The following is a 17967-nucleotide window of genomic DNA, read 5'->3' on the forward strand; positions in this document are numbered from 1 at the left end:
ACAATTGGCCAAAGTTCCCAGGGGTATATTCATTCCTTGCTTTGAAATATGTGAATGTCCTTCAAACATTTAACAAAAGCATTGTCAATCCAGTAGAAATGCAAGGATTTGTTTTTGTTGCAAAATGTAAGCCACTTCTCTCTCACTGCAATAATATGCATCTTAAAAAGCAGAGACATCACCTTGCTGACAAAGGTCTATATAGTTAAAGTATGGTTTTCCCAGTAGTGATATATGGAAGTGAGAGCTGGACCATAAAGAAGGCTGATCACCGAAGAATTGATGCTTTTGAATTATGGTGCTGGAGGAGACTCTTGAGAGTCCCATGGACTGCAAGAAGATCAAACCTATCCATTCTTAAGGAAATCAGCCCTAAGTGCTCACTGGAAGGACAGATCCTGAAGCTGAGGCTCCAATACCTTGGCCACCTCACGAGAAGAGAAGACTCTCTGGAAAAGACCCTGATGTTGGGAAAGATGGAGGGCAACAAGGAGAAGGGGACGGCAGAGGACGGGATGGTTGGATAGTGCTCTTGAAGCTACCAGCATGAGTCTGACCAAACTGTGGGAGGCAGTGGAAGACAGGAGTGCCTGGCGTGCTCTGGTCCATGGGGTCACGAAGAGTCGGACATGACTAAACGACTAAACAACAATGTGTAGGTTTGCATACTGTACTAACCAGCAGATTTTGGGGGGGCGGCGGGAGGGGACATTTCCCAAATCTTAAGACTTAAGCCAGCATCAAGAAACACAAGCTTCTGTAGTCACTGAACACTGACAATGCTCTGCCACCAGCTCTTGTGATCACAATTTGCCTTCACCAACAGCATAGACCAGGTTTGCTCAACTTGGTGCCCCAGATGTGTTGGACTGCCACAGTGCTGCACCAATTATCCCCAGCTAACACAGCTGGAAGGAAGGCTGGAATAGATTGAATGTCCATTTATTTGTGGTGGGTTAGAGTTAGATGGCTATTTGGATAGACTTCCCAGTCGTCTTCAGAAAGAGGTATCCAGCGATGCTGGTACGTAGTCATTATCTTTGTGATGTGCTGAGTCCAAACGTTTGTATTAGAACACCTACCTGTAATGTAAGAATTTTGATAGGACTTGTGATGAGGCACCTGAGGTATCCCCAGTGCTAAGCATTTATAAGCTGTGTGTATTGTATTAGCTAACTGCCAAGGTTCTGCTGAGGACAGCTTTCAAAACAGATGTATCTAAAATAACTCGCTATAAAACAAAAATATATTTATTAATCAGCTTGCCCTTAAACATGTCCATATGAGGTATTGGACTACTACTCAGCTTCATAGAAATTAATTCCAGATCTGCTTCTCTCTGCTGTGAATTTTATGTACCAACTTAATCCAGCGTTGCTGAATTAATTATACTTCATACATTATAAAGGAACAAACTTATTAAATATATATATATTCAAAAAAGAAAAAGAAAGTACATACAATTAAAAGAAACCCTTTCCAATCTCATTTAAAATAAATTGTGTTCTCCGAGTTTAGACCTTGACCTACTAAGTAATTAACTATATTATAGTGGGTTTGCACCGAAATTCAGTGCTATACTACTTAATGTGTAGCACTGAAAAAGATTTGTCAAGCTTCAGGTTGGCCCATTTGGTATAGTTGGTAGTACCCAGAAAGAACTACTCTCATGAACAATGAGAATGGCAGAATCTGGCCCTGCATAATCAAACCCAGCCATATTAATGTCAACCTCAATAACCAACAAGCAGCTAGGGGAAAAATCAATGCTAGACGATAAAGGACAAAACTGGTCAGGAAAGAAAAATTATTGGAAAAGCTTCTACGAGGGAACTGCAGACAAAGAAAAATAAAAATAGTCCTCGTCTCCTTTTCGGGCTCTAATATGCAGCATCAAGTGCATTGCTAAGTGCATAAACAGCTTCTTGGTTACTGTTGTTAAAAATAAAAATATGTCAAGAAGCTTTCTGATGTACCTCTTTTCTTTCTGCTGCAGAAGAGATGCCTGGCTTTTGTGAGCAAGTGGAACAACAAAAAAACCCCACCTCCCTCTGCCTTTGCTCTGGGTAAAGGAAGAACCAAAGGGGCCTGTATTTGGGCAAGCAGAGTACCTCTCAAAAGGTGCTGAAAATTGCTGTGTGGAGGAGAAGAGCACTCAGGATCAGACCTCCAATGAACTATCTGTGCTCTTCGAGGTGACTGGCAAAGTCAAGCCTTAAGAGCCTCAGAAGAGACTCTTGATAGCTGAAGAACGAAAGTGATGACATCAGCCAGCTAAGGAGTGAATAGGGAACACAGGGGTTGCATATTTTAAGAGTAATCATTAAAATGGTTCGTAGTTATTCATATGCCACAAAAAGAGTTTCACTCTGCCTGCATTTGGGAGAAAGGCCATAATGCATGCAAAAGATCCTAGCTTCAATCCCCATCTCCAGGTAGGGATGGTAAGGAATTGTTGAGACTTATACCTGTGAAAGGTCCCCGCTCCAGGCAGGGCTGGAAGAGAGTCCTGTCTGAAATCATGGAAAGCCACCGCCAACCGGTGTCGATGGACCAATGGTAGGACTAGGGCAGCTTCCTATGTTGCTATATACTGAAAATCCACTGGCAGTGAGAGAAGATAATACTTAGATAGACTGACATAGTATAAGGCAGGCTACTGTGTTCCCATATGCCACTGGGTTTTTTTTTTTTTAAAAAAAAGCCACTACAGGACATCCTGAGATGCTAATGCAAGGAAACAGGTGTTGGTTGAGTTGGTAAACAACAAAGCCCAGCCCACCCTCAGAAAACAATTGTGCTGCTAGTATAACTGGATGTGGACAGTGAGGATGATCCCCCAAGTGACAAACAGGAAAATGTATGCCATAGCTCCTGCATTCTAAAAATTGGCAGGTGTACATTTATTCTCTTTAGCAGAATTTCTAGAAAACTGCTTTGTAACATTCAATAGACAGGGATTTGGATGCGAATTGGACATTTCTTGCCAGTACTAAAATAAGCAGCATGATTCAGTCCCCTATCAAATACTGTCAACCAAATAAACAATAGAATTGTAGAGTTGGAAGGAACCACGAGGGGCATCTAGTCCAACCCGCTTCAATGCAGGCATCCTTTGCCCAGTGTATGGCTATCAGTCATTAAGAAAGACTGGGTTAGATCTTCCAGAATTTACTCCAAGCATTCAGTAATATGGGGAATAATATTTCAGATATTACCAGAATTATTGTATTTGCTTTTGCCTTACCTTCCATCTACCGTTTCACTTCTCACTGTTTCTCCTTATATACTCTTGTTCCCTTCTTTTTGTTATGAGATGAAATAACTCTAGAACTCATATACAATAGCTTGTAGATGTTTTTTAAGATACGGGTCACAACACTGTGAGCCATAGTAAATGCTCAGAGCTGCACACAAGCGAACACATCATGCCTACTGCCTTTGGAGCTACACAAGGAAATAGGCAAGCATTATCACACTGCTGGGTGTGATTTTTCACTACCATGTAAGCAGAATCATCCAGGGTGTTGTCCACGTGGCAAAACCTGGCCCCTCGTACGGAAAAATGTTGCTTTGCATGGATTCTGCTCTATGGACAGTGCTCCATGGACAGTGACCATTTCAGAGATGAAAAGAGTTACTTGCAGCCCACCTGGACATGCAGTAAGAACCCCTTCTAGGCAACTGAAGATGGGAGCTTTTGTAAACTGAAAACATCGATTCTTAGGGCAATCCATGAGTAATAACTAGCATTAGATATGTGTTCAAAGGTAAGCTAGTAAAAAAAAATGGATTGGTAACCTTGATTAATTTATTTACAACTAACTGAAAGCCTGTTACACGCAGAATGTATTATTTCATCTGTAACCAGCACCTATTCTTCAATAAAAGAACCAACAAACTAAAATATCTTATTTGAACAAGTAATTGTTTTCACTGTGTTCAGACCAAGGTGAATTTGGAAATTTAGAAGGAGGACAGAATGACGCTGGCCCATCAACAGGATCCATTTAAATCCTCCTCTTCTTCTTCTTCTTCTTCTTCTTCTTCTTCTTCTTCTTCTTCTTCTTCTTCCTCTTCCTCTTCCTCTTCCTCTTCTTCATTGTGCAGTTCTGATGTCATTCTGTTGGGGCATTGGTCTCTACTTCAGGAGAAATTTAACTGCCCAGATGTCGCATAGTAACCAGAGCTATCTGAGGAGAATCTCTGAGAGAGGTAGACTGAATTCAGCTGCACTTCTCCAAAGCAGAAGTTCTCAAAGAGCTGAAAGAAACGAGATGGAAATAATGAAAGATCCCTAAAAGCGTGTGCTCATATTTCTTATGAGTGAAACTACAAACAATATTTTTGAAACACTTTGATTTTGTAGGACAGTAAGAAGCCAAATATAATAGCATCACAGATTATATCTGACCGTTGGCCATCTCTGTTCTTGACATTTCACAATCCTTGTTTACACTTGCCTCAGTAAAACACAAAGGGAAACATAAAAGTGGAATCAGCCCTTCAGACAAACTTTTGCTTGCTTCCCTGGGCTCCCCGCAGATTGGATTGTGAGTGCTGCTCCTTCATCAGCCAAAATGAGCTCAGTGACCAAGTTCCCAGTAGATTTCATAAAAGATGTTACTGCCTCTCTTTGTTGGTATGTAGTGGTATCACAGAAGATATGGATTGTGGCTCAAGGAAGAGGTAAAATTATAGTTTAACCCTGAGTCTTCATTCTTCTGCGACGACCATTTTAGGTGCATCTGACTGACATGTGATCGCCGGTGCCACAGGTCCTTTTGGACCTGGAAGAATGGCAGAACAGGGGTGGGCTGGGGTGTAATAGAGCGGGGGATGTGGGGTAGGGGGACCAGGAACAACAGCCCCACACAAAATGGTCATCGCCAGTAGTTCATGAACTAGGTTAAACAAGGCTTTCTTTGGTGAGAGCTAGTTTGTAACGTCCATGATAAATAAACTGAGTTCATTTAATTAATGCAGGTTATCAAACTGCATACTGAAAGGAGACACCCTCGGGTGCTTTTGTTCAAGATAAGAAGAGTGAACCGGAACAAAAGGCTCTTTGACCCAATTCCTTCAATGAAGTCTTTCAAGGGCACTTAAACCACACACACACCACTCCTGAAACCTAGTTCAGGAGAAAGCTGCTCCAGTGATTAACACTGTACAGGAGACAGATGAAACGATTACATCAGAATATATTACAAAGGGAAGCCAGTAATATTACTTTGAAGAAACATCACATTCAAGTGCTTTTCTCCATTCCATTAAGAAGCAGGAAATTGCTCTGCCTTTAAAATGCCTTTGGAAAACCTTTCAACAAATACACTAATTTCAAACTCGGTATAATGCTGCTGTGCCAAGGGTCAACAAGGGCTGAGTAGCTTAGCTTCCCCATCATGGAGGCCTTAAAAACCCACACTCCATCTGACTTCTTCTGCATTTTATATCTGTCCCTACAGACCTCAGCTCAACATGGGCACATACAACTCTTCTGGCCATTAAAGACTCCCAGCGGCTTTGAAAAAATCTACAGCTTCATTAAGCCCTGCTCATCCAGAGCTGACAATGCATTGATTCTTCTGTGTGAAACCACTAAAATTCAAAAATTTACTTGGCAGGCATAATGTAATATATTTCACTTCTTTCCAGAAATGTACTGAACTCTCCCTGGTATGGTTTATCTTAAACCACTTCTTCACTGATGTTGGCCATTTATTTTATGTTCCATGACCCTCTTATGTAAATCAGGATTTGCCCAAGTGGGTGGGGCATCTGACACCGTAAGAGTTTGCTAGGGGAGCCTGAGGGAGAGACATATACTGTACTGCTCAAAGATGAAGACACTTCAAGGCAAGCTGCAGCTGCCTGGGCTGTACTGTCAATCTCGCTGCAAATATATGGATAGGGAAGAGCAGGAGCAAAGACAGGGACTTAAAATGATCTGGTTGGCTGGGCAGAATACATTACGGGATCTAATATGGTGGTAGGCAAAAGGAATTTCAAAATCTTGAGTCTCTAAGTATGGAGCCTTGGAAACAAACAAAAGGTTCTTAAACTATAAATCTAGCTTTTATTTTCAGATCCTCTTCCACCCAAGAGCTTCAGAGAACAAAGTAGCAAAGGAGAATTGCAATAAACCTCACTATCCCTACTTTGGCCCCTCCTTGACTATTTTTCTGGTTGCCTGGATGGAGGACAGAGTGGAGTGTCAGTGTAGAAAGTCACCTACTGTGTAAAGAGTAGAATTGACATTTGTTGCTCCACCCCTTTTTGGTTATGGCCCCGCCCACCATTGGCATGTGGCCCCTTGAAGCATGCCAAGAAGGGAATGTGGCCCTCACTGTCCTCCGCCCTTGGTCTGGAAGCTGGTCCTGAAAACCTGACTTACTAAAAGATTGCCCCAACAACTGCTGGAAGTGCAGTTACATTTTGAAAAGGACATGAAACTACACAGGAGGAAGCCAAAAATTACTTTGAAATAATCAAGATTCTAGGAAAATCAATATTTGGATAATAAGACCTATCCTTTTATTGCTTCTTGTTAAGCCTAGCTTAACAGTTTATCGAAAACTTTTAAAAATAAGTTTTGATTTCATATTTAAAGCACAGGGTAAAAAAAGGAGAATTGAAAAGCCCTATGCAATTATAAACATGAATCCATAATGAGGCTCCAAAATCTTATGTTCCTGCAATCAAGATATACATTTCTCATATATTAGAACTAATAATGGTGTGTGTAGGGGGTTGTTTTTAAATTAAAATCCAGTTTGACTGAGCACAGTATTTAGAGAATATTTTTTGAAGACTGCAGCAATTTTGACAGGGCATAGGCTTTGAGCTTAGTGGCCAGAAGTGGGATTTTAAGACTACACCTGTTTTTTATTTTCCATATATTTTAAATAAGTAGCTCTCACAGGTCCTCATAATCCTACCTTTTTGCTTACTCAGCAAACAGGATGCTCCCTGCACTGCCTACACAACAGGAAATTGTTACTGTCAGATTGTTTGTGAGCCTGAAGATGTTTTTAAAGTGAGGAATATTGAAGTATTTATTTGCAGTGGCGGGGGCGGAATGTTGAAGTTTTAACTTCTAAGGGGATTATTTGCCTCAAGACAAGCTAGCACAGGAAGCAAAATGCATATACAGGATATTGCAAATATCTGTTTGAGATAACAAAAGCAAGCTCTCTCTTACCATATAGGCAGTTCTTATTTGAAAATAAGCTCATGCACACACACACACACACACACACACACACACACACACACTTTTCAGGGGGTACTCAAGAATACGCAGTACCGGCACCTCTTTTTGTTGTTGTTAAAAAGTGTAGCACTTACTGTAACAATTCATGGTGTGTACCAGCACCTATTTTTCTAAGTGCAAGAGCATTCTCCCCTCCTTTTTTTAAAAGATATTTATTTGTTTTTTAACAAAAAAATGAAAAATGAAAAATGAAAAAACATCAGAAGGATACAAAACAACATAGTCAGTCACAAACATAGTTCAAATAAGAAAAAAGAAATTAAACAGAAAAGAAAACTCCAATTTTTAAATTCGTATTTACATAACTTACTTTCTTGACCTCCTCGCACCTCCCTTTTTTGTGTTCCTCTTTGTTCAATCAAATACAGCAAATCCTTACCCTTTTTCAAAACTAGTTTCCAATTATTAAAATCACTTCTATTATGTCTCCAATCTTTCCTCTTTATGTTTTAACACCTTTAACATATTATTAACTTTGACATAATATATAATATAACTTTGGTTTCACCATTTTTCTAATACAATTTAGCATACTTCTTAACAGTATATCCCTGCGCCATATTGTTTTTATATCCAACATCATTTTAACATTCATAAACTTTGCAGTGTTTCTCCCCTCCTGCGGTTTACAGCAACTGGTATTCAGAAGCATATTGCCTTTGACAATGGAGACAGGAAATAGCCAATAGTAACCACTGAAAGTCCCATCGTCCATGATTTTGTCGAACCCTCTTTCAAAGTCATCCAAGTTGGTAGCCATCATTGCCGCATGTGGGACTGAATTCCATAGTTTCACTAAGCTTCACTGGGTGTCTGCAAGTTTTAATGTTATGATCCACTTTCTCCATGCCATGCTATGATTTTACAAATTTCTATAAAGTCACCTTTTGTCTAAACTAAAAAGCCCCACAGCAGCCCTATCGCTCAAGAAAGGGTAAGGGGAAACATGAAGCAGCTTAGTCATGCTGGCAACATGACCCGGAAGCTGTCTGCAGACAAATGCTGGCTCCCTCAGCTTATAGAGCAAGATGAGCGCCACAACCTCAGAGTCGTTCACGAATGGACCTAACGGTCAGGGGTACCTTTACACTTATTTAAAATACCTTTTACACTTATTTAAAAAGAATACACTTATTTAAAATAGCCACCTGTTCCCAGAGTGGGGTGTGACCTCAACATGTAAAAAAAAGAAGACAGAAAATAGCACTTTCCCACAGTGAACTTTACTAGAACAATTGATTTTTCTGGAAAGGTACCAGCCATACATTAATCATGAGCATAGCGCAAGATTTAAAGAACAGCCCCAGCCTTTTCTCTTCCCGCTTTCACATCAAGCCTCCTACTTTTATTACCTCACTTTATTCCCTCAGGCCTCAGGTGACTGAAGCTGCTGGATACCAAGAGTAGGCAGATGAGGGCAATAGCGTAGTCCAAAGGGCATAAGCTCCCTCTCAAAGCACAGCTAGGAAAGAGGCTCTTGGGAGCACAGATGGTAGCAAAAGGTCTCTGATATTGCAATGTTAATTTCTTGCTTTGAAAAAGGGGTCCCGTGACCCTGCCTCCTGAGCTTAGGTTTAATAGAGCTGCCTTCTACTTCATATCTGATGAAGTTGACTCTGGGCCACGGAAACCTATGACATAATCAGTTACAGTGGTACCTTGGGTTAAGTACTTAATTCGTTCCGGAGGTCTGTTCTTAACCTGAAACTGTTCTTAACCTGAAGCACCACTTTAGCTAATGGGACCTCCCATTGCCGCTGCACCGCCAGAGCATGATTTCTGTTCTCATCCTCAAGCAAAGTTCTTAACCTGAGGTACTATTTCTGGGTTAGCGGAGTCTGTAACCTGAAGCGTATGTAACCTGAAGCGTATGTAACCCGAGGTACCACTGTAGTTTTCAAAAGGTGCCACACCTGTCCTGATTTTGCTTACATTATTTCAGATTAAGGGGAGTTAACAGCAAGTAAAAAAACGTTAGCAAGTTGGATGATCTTTTGTTTGCCCTCCTTTGTTTTCTCAAGCCACTCAAACTTTACTTATGATTGTAGGTCTTTTGAAGACAGAGATGAAACTGCTGTAGGCCACCCTGAACCCATGGTCTTGAGTGGGTTAAACATAGGATTAATAAAATTAAAATTTTCAAAAACATTTTAACTATAGTTTTAAGAATACTTTAAAGTGAGGCTTCCATAAATGTGCACAATATATTTTGCTTTGGGCAGAATGTGTGGAACACCCCCTTGTCTGCTCGGTTCCTGCAGTTTCCTTTCGGCTACCTTCCCCCAAAATGTGATGCACCACTTCTGTTTTCAAACCTGGGAATAGCTACAATCAATCACAGGGCTAATATACAGCAGGCTACCAGCAGAGCAGCACTGCAGCTCCATTTATGAAAACCTGGACATGCCAGCACAAACTACTGCTTTTAAATCACCTGTCATGAACACAGCAAGCATGAGAAACATTAATAGATTTGGCTGAAAAGGTGCTGGGCAGCAGGAAGACAAATATAACCAGAAGAGAGGAAGGGGAAGCAGAGGTATTTAAAACTTCCTTCACGTAATCTCTCTGCTCTGCGCTTTGGGCAGCCTGGCCTGGATTTCACTGTTACTGTCACAGGTATTGATCAGTTCCAAAAGCTTTGCTCTTGCCTAAAGTGGCAAGGCCAAAAGGACCATTTGGAATTAATTAAAAAAAAAGAAAAGAAAAAGAAAACCTAGCAGTTCTGCAGAGAATTTCAATACTTCAATACCATGGGAACAACTCACTGCAATGCTCTGCAGTTAAAAATCTACCAACAAAGAGAAGCAGTATCAGAGGATAAGATGCACACATTCACCCGGAAATGAATACACACATGCAGTCAGTCTGTAGGGAATCCATTCACTGAAAAGTATCAACCATATAAAGCACCGGCTAAGGATAAGGAGATTAATGGTGCAAAACTGTCCTTTGTGAAGCCGCACAAGAAGGCTGGCAAGAGAAATAACATGTCCTTAGCCGCCTGTACAGTTTATTCACAAAACCAGATACTCCCAGCCATGGGTGTGGGAGGCTAAGGACTCAGCCTGAAGGTAAGAATGTTTTAAGCATCAGAAGATGGAGGGGGGCCTTTCTCAACCTTGGGCCCCCAGATATTGTTGAACTACAACTCCCATCATCCCTCGCTAGCAAGGCCAGAGATCAGGGATGATGGGAGTTGTAGTCCAACAACATCTGGGAACCCAAGGTTAAGAAACACTGTGTTAAGGAATCAGATGCCTTGTTGGTGATACAAAGCAGCTACGCTGTGTGGTATCACCCCCAAATCTAAATATACCCCTAAGGGTGATAGTTTTTAGACTTGGATACAAGATCAGATAGGATATATAGTAAGAGCAACCAGGGACATAGTCAGACTTATTGTGCCGGTGAAGCAGAGAGAGACAACACACCCATACCCACCCCTTAGTTTCCTCCTCAGGCAAGCTAAGCTGCCTAAACTGGTCCCATCATGACCCGCCCACAGAAAAGGACCTAAAAATATGATTACCTCAGCTTAACTCCAAGGAAGGATGTTTCTAAGGGCACTCCATCAACAGAAAATGTTTGTGGTGACTGCCCTTTCCTTTATCTCATCTGCAGCACCCAGTTTTCCCAAGAGGAGATAAAAAAATCCCCACCAAAAGATTCTATTGGGATTGTTTTCATGTCCACTCTTTTCTGAAGGCAAAATTCACACTTATTTTGAAGCAGCGAGGTTCACTACATCATTTTTAGCAGGGAAAGTGGTCGCCTACCATCTCACTCTCCCACAAATGAAAAGCACCAAAGTGTACACTTAAAATAAGGGGGCAAATTCACCATGCACATATTAATTAGCTCTCAGCCACACTGATGAAGAAGTGGGAGGACTTGACTTCAGCTACATTCAAATAGGTACAGACTGGTAGAGAGTTTGGGTTTACACTCAAGATTACATTATTTGACTACAGTCTTAAAGAGCAATACATGCTCTGCATCTATCATGCAGATAATATTAGAAAGTAACTTTGCTCAGTTCTTGACTTACATATCATAACTCTCCCTAGTTTTCTACCTGGAGACTTTGAAATTTTCAGTGACTATAACTAAATATACACTTTAAAACAGGCATTCCAGAGCCCTTGGCTTCACAAACTTTTATCTACTCAAGTGCTTAGTCTATATTGCAAAATACAGGCGAGTACCAAGCCCTCAGCCAGCTTCTCTTGAAATTATGCACGAAAAATTTAATAATCCTACCCTAAACAAGTATAAAATAACCTAAATTGAAAATATATTGGTCCCGTGGCTTAGAAGAACTAGCTAGTTAAACCCATGCTCTTTATAGCCTGTCTTTGTGGAAAATATTACTTAAAGTGCAAATTATTATAATCTTTCAGACTTTGACTAAATCAGAACCTTAATACCAGCACAAGCTAGAGGGAAATAAGCTGTAAGTAGCTCACCCATCAAGCATACAATAATTTATCAAAGAAGACAATGTTTGTTGTATTGGCCTGCAGCTCTTGTTCAGTCTTTTTTGATAGAAATGAGTATCTACTACAAGGTCTCTGACAAGGAGAAGATTGGTTTAAAACCAAAGAGGGGTCTGCAAGTATAAATAAAGAACCTCTACTGCAGTCCTCTGGGAACCACATGGATTTAGAAACACATGCTATCCTGAGATGGCAGATATTGATACTGTGGGAGAGAGAAAGGGGGAGGAGGAATGCTTGTAGGGATAAGAAATAAATCAAAGTGATTGATAGGACAAAGGAGACTGATTGATACAAATGGGGTGAATTTCACAGTTCATGAATATGTGGAATGGATCTCAGTTGGCTAGCAGGCAGATGGGAACTATGGACGCAGTATGCTTTGGCCATCTGTCCCACACAACTCTCGTTAATGAACCTCCACTGCGACATGGAATGAATCTGATATTTTAGTTCCTAGAAGGCATGAAGCTGGAAGGAATCTAAAAATCACCTAAATCCAGCTTCTGCACATCATCATGCTTTCTCTTTCTCTCTCACACACTGATTTACAGTGATCCAGATTGCAATGCCTCACCAAACAGGAAACGGGAAGGAATAAGAACACGCAGTCAATAAACATTTAGTAAAAGAATGAGTTAAGAGCCTGTCTGCCCCCCGTCCCCGGCACATCAGTACAGTGGTACCTTGGGTTACAAACACTTTGGGTTACAAACTCTGCTAACCCAGAAGTAGTACCTCGGGTTGCGAACTTTGCCCCAGGATGAGAATGGAAATCGCGTGCCAGCAGCATGGCGGCAGCAGGAGGCCCCATTAGCGAAAGCATACCTCTAGCTAAGAACCGTTTTGGGTTAAGAACGGACCTCCGGAATGAATTACGTTCGTAACCCGAGGTACCACTGTATTATAAAAATACTAATGATGAAAAAGGTTTCTGGCCAGAAAATGTCACAAAGTGCATGTTGTTATAGTTCTGAAATGATCAGATATGAATCTAATCAATAGCATTCCACACACACTTCAGAAAAGAGCCTGACCATTCCCACATTACACAATGAAAAATAACATGAAAAATGTATTTCAGTCTCTATTACGTAACAAGAACCACAAACTTACAGCACTTCAGTGATTTATGTTCCAAGATCGTTCAACTATTTCTAACAAAAGGGCCTCTTTGCTACATTTCCAAAGCAAAGCTTACTTCAGGTCACGGGTGTCAATAAAATAAATAAAAATACTTAACTAATTGAGGTTCTGCCCTCCCCCAACATAAAGCCTGACACACACACCCCAAATGAATCTTGGCTACGCCCATGCTTCAGGTGGCAAGTTGTTGTTCTGATGAGTAGCAGTGAACAGGCATTCAGTGGAATTCACAGATATGTTTATTGAGTCAGATCTTTTACTGGCTCAGGAGACAGAGGTTTGCATACAACTAACCATCACAACAAAGGAACAAATATGGAGGGTTAATTAGTTGATTCAGATCATTTCATTCCACATTTGAAATATGTTTTCAATAACATTTTGGTCACGCACAAAAAGCATATATCCGACTGTGTGCAACTCCAGACTCTGCAAGCTTAGTAATTACCTACACCATTTAATGGCACCTAGAAGTTTTCCAGCACTACAACCATTAAAAGAGCAGGTAGGCTGGTGCTGTTCCAGAGCGAAAGACCCTACCTTCTGCTCCAGAGTGAAATGAATGCTACCTTCTGTCAAAATGAGCCTGCTGCTCCTTTCTAATGGCTTTTTAAAGGCATGCTAGCCAGATGAAGAACAAAAACTTCTGTTATGGCACAGGTGCTTTGTGATTAAGATGTGCTGCAGAGTTTCACAAAAAGCACGGGGGACAAAATGAAAAGAAGAAAATGACGGCCTGGCATTCTTTCCTTACTTCCCATAGCAGGGCTTCCAAAACAACCCACAGGTTATCAAGGCCTTCCACCTTGAAAATACAGCTTGACAGATTTCTGGAACAGTCTCCCTAGAATAGCAAAGGGAGCAAATAATGTCATCAAGTCCCAAAGGAATAATTTGTAAGAGTATTTTATTCTTTTTCTTTAAAATCTTGTGTACTACTCAGAATCTGTTGCGTTCAGCTTTTCTCTCTGCCCACCCCTCAATCTTGTATGTTTTTTTCTGGGTCCAATTGCATCTCCAGTCACTACAAAACTTTGGAAGACAGCACATGCCAAAATTCTCCCTTATATGAAACAAAAGGCACAGAAGCCTTCTCAGGGCCAGGCTGGGGAAATCCTAGCTTTTTCCTGCACTTCTGGAGCAAGACAGATTGTCACACTGAGAATGCTGACTGGGATGATGCTGTGATAAGAATGCCTTTTATTTGAATAGCTTGTGCTTCATCCTCAAGAGGCTACCAGTTTTTTTCTCCTGATCCAACAGGCTAGCTATCCAGCGACCTTTTCCCCCTCCTACTGCAACATTTGGCTTGGCTCAGACAGATTGTTCCACTAAATAATAAGACAGTGGTTCTTCCATAAGTGAGTGTGCATGAAAAGTGTTCCATGAACATTGGAGAAGACTATTGATCTGGATAAGGTTTCACGAAGGACTTTGCCTTCAAGAATGAAGTGGTCTATCCAGTCCACTTCCCTTCCCATTCTTTTTTTAAAAAAATGTCTTCTGTATTGTATTAATCTTTTAAAGAGCTATCATCTGGAGATATAGGATTATAAAGGATTAATGGGGTCTCCTTAGTATTCCATAAAAACACCTTCAAAGCTCCCCAAACGTTGTCGCTTATTCTGCAAAACTAACATGTCAAGCAATTTATAGAAGCCTCTGTTTTATCAGCAAGCGCAATGTTCTTTTTGTTCAGTTTTCATTTTGATTAACTGTTTCCACAAGAACTTTAAAATAATGAAGCTTATTAAAAAGTCTCATGCTAGGGTTAAAACCCCCCCCCCCCAAGATTTGAGAACAAAATTAGATAGTGTTTGAATTATGAAGGCAGTTCATAGAATCATAGAATTGTAGAGTTGGAAGGCACCCCAAGGGTCATCTAGTCCAACTCTCTGCAATGCAGGAGTTTCAACTAAAGCATCCATGACAGATGGCCATCCAACCTCTGCTTAAAACCCTCCGATGAAGGAGAGTCCCTCACCTCCCAAGGGAGACCGTTGTTCTTCCCTTCATCCGAGCATCACAGAGCGGTTTACAATATAAAAACACAAAAATACATACCTCAGTAACAAATAAAAACAATACCCCCCTAAAACAGTTTAAAAGGCCATAGATTGTTTAATTAGCCAAAGGCCTGTTATACTTAAATGATCATGCAACAGAGTCACTCTTGGTGCAAGACCTAATTACAATACCTGGAAATACCCACATTTGCTGCATTTTATGCTCCATTATTTTCAATACCCACTGCTAACAAACTACTAGCCCACCCACAGGACGGCACTCAAATTAGTAACAGATCATACTCTTGAGTAACTAGCTGCACACAGAGACAAGCACATACAGAGTTCCCTCTCCTTTAATCGGTGTTACAAGAGAGTTAAGCAAGCAGTAATGGCACCTGCTGAAAAATAATGAATTAAAGATACATCTGCACAGAGCTCTCCGGCACATTTTAGTGATGCTCCATTAACTTTAATGCACTTTGAATGAAGCCATGTAGGCCTCTGAGAGTCTAATGTGTTAATGAAGTATTGATGGCTTTAGAAGTAGTTAGGCTGCAAAATGGGACTTATTGGTTGCTTCCCAAGTAGCCTCGCAGCTAAACAAAGACTACTTGAAACAGAAGCAAGCATTCCGCTATGTCTCTCCATATTGCAAAACTTGGGCACGTTACAATATTCCATTCACACCTTCAGCAGACCCTGTTGTCTTGGTACCAGTGCTACTTCCGTGAAGCAGTATCTTGCTGTTATGTGACCTCTTTCTACTACCTTAAGCGGAACTACTGTATCACATTCTTTGGCAACCAATTTGTGTGCCCCATCTCTCCGTTTGTGTTTTGCTGAGGGAAGGATTGAACACTGAGGTGTTCACAAGAGTGTAAGGAATCTAGACATTCGTCTTCAGATCAAGAGCTATTTCCTCCTTAGGGCGATACCAAATATGCCACAAGTAGGTCCCCCAAGAGTCTGTTCTCAGGCAAAAACATCTGAATTACTCTTACAATAAACCTAAAGATTGAGACTGGAACATCTCTTTCTATACATATGCTTGCCTCTGGGCTTTTTCCCATACTTTTTGGAAAGGTTACTCAAGGTCAGTAGCAGAGAATAATCAAGTAAGTTAGTACTTACAGATGACAACAATACCCGACTCCCAGTATATTGTGAAGTGCAAACTGGAGTGCTTTGTTTTAAGGGAGAGAATAGATTTAGCGGGCAGTCATGGGATAAGAGGACAGGTCCTCTTATGGATCAGGCACTGGTTAAAGAACAGGAAGCAGGAGCTGTAATAAATGGATAGCTCTCCCAATGGAAGGATGTACTTTTAAGTATAGGAGTGAGAGTGTGCTCAATGATACTTATCGCCTTGTAGCTGTGTTTGGAATTGCACACATACTCTGGAAAGTCTAACATAAAGGGGATACAGAATGTCCAAAATCAATCACATACTTTCTCCCATAAAGTTTCTGTCTCGTAAGATACATAATGCATTGGGTCAGTGTGGTCTACTGGCCACTGTAAATCAAGTGTAGGACTTTCAACTCACCTACTAGAAAAGAGGCAGAGCTAATTGCTGCTATACTGATTGAAGAGAACCTAAGATTGAAAGGAATGCCCATGGAAAGGAGTATGAGGGAAAGGGAAAGATACAAAAATATCACAAATTCCCTATACTGTATTACATTTCTTATTCACTTCTTCCTAGAATTGTTTCTCCAGTGGATTGCCTTTTTTTCTTTTTTGCTGTATTCAAGTTGCTCCAACAAAATAAATTTTCTTCCCAGTCTCTCTTCTGAATGTTCTCATATTCTCTCTTAGATCACTAGCTTAAGGATTGCCCATATTCAGAGGATGTAAAAAAGCTTTCCCCCCTCAAATATTAGATTTCTATTAATGTATTTATACAGTCATCCAGCCCCTTTAATCTTCCTTTCTCCAGACAATGCAAAAGTTGATTTTGAATCTCTCTTTAGCCCTGCGGTCTCCCTACCACAGCATCATTCTAATTGTGTGTTCTTGAATTTTCTCTAGTATATCACAATCCTTTAATAATGCAGGGATCAGAAATAGATGCAATGTTCTGCACTGTGCAAAGTGGCATTATGTGTTTCCAATTCTCCTTTCAATTTTTCTACCTAGCCACTCCAATATTAAAAAACCACTCTTCGCCAAATATTCTATCCAAAAATGCTACAAAACATATATTTGTTTCCTTTCATCAACTTCTTAGTTTTATCTTCTGGTGTTTACGGAGCATGCCAGTAGTGTGTTATAGTCATCTTGCTTTTATAAATTTACTTGTGAAATGCCTGTCATTATGAAGGGTGGAAGGAGAGCACATATATTACAGGGACTCACAAGTGTGAGTATAATATTATTTATTTGGAAACTTTATAAACAGCTTGACTAAAAAAGTATCTCCAACTGGTGTACATTTAGCATGCAACATTGTCAGTGGAGACTGGATCTCCTAATTTCAGAAGAAAGAAGCAGGCTTCAGAACAGTGTACCCAAGTACAGTACTTTTACCTATAAGACCAGACAGCAGCTACTCGTTTTAAAATAAAAAGATGCATGTGGGAACACTGCTGGGATGAGAGCTGAACCCACTCCTGCACCAAGTGACCCAAGTAGTTGCAATACAAGACATGTTCCACTCCCATCCCTACTGACACACCATCTTTCAATTCATTTATTTGTCACAGGAAGCAACTGACTCATAGCCAATGAGCTGCACCAGGATACTCTCAAGCCCCATGTCCAGAGCACAGGTAGATTTTCCTAGTCCCCTGCAATCAAGTCCCAGTTTGCATCTTAGCTTACTTTACCCAATAGGACTCTATGGAAGCCTTTAAGAACTAAGTCCATTCCTATATGCATATCCCATCCTTGGCTTTATAGACTAGTCTCTCATTTTGTGTGACAAAACAAGAGAATCCAGGAGCTAGCTTTTAGAAGAATATGATTGTGGGTTCATCCAAGTCATGCAGATTGCAACCAGACCCCCTCAATATGGCCTGTACAAACTCAACAATGC

At 40.7% G+C, this 17967-nt stretch overlaps 1 protein-coding gene across 4 annotated transcripts in view; it reads right to left on the minus strand.

The window, feature by feature from the left end:
* Positions 1 to 3789: 3789 nt before the first annotated feature.
* The window catches only part of ASCC1 (activating signal cointegrator 1 complex subunit 1), a 48583-nt gene continuing 34405 nt past the window's right edge, over positions 3790 to 17967 (minus strand). For all 4 annotated transcript variants that reach the window (XM_083740778.1, XM_083740780.1, XM_083740779.1 and 1 more), the window contains exon 10: positions 3790 to 4263. In XM_083740778.1, coding sequence (XP_083596904.1) covers positions 4147 to 4263 — 117 coding nt within the window. In that variant the 3' untranslated portion in view covers positions 3790 to 4146. The remainder of the gene's footprint in view (positions 4264 to 17967) is intronic.

This window comes from Podarcis gaigeae, assembly GCF_964106915.1.
Source record: "Podarcis gaigeae genome assembly, chromosome: 5".
Classification (NCBI taxonomy): domain Eukaryota; kingdom Metazoa; phylum Chordata; class Lepidosauria; order Squamata; family Lacertidae; genus Podarcis; species Podarcis gaigeae.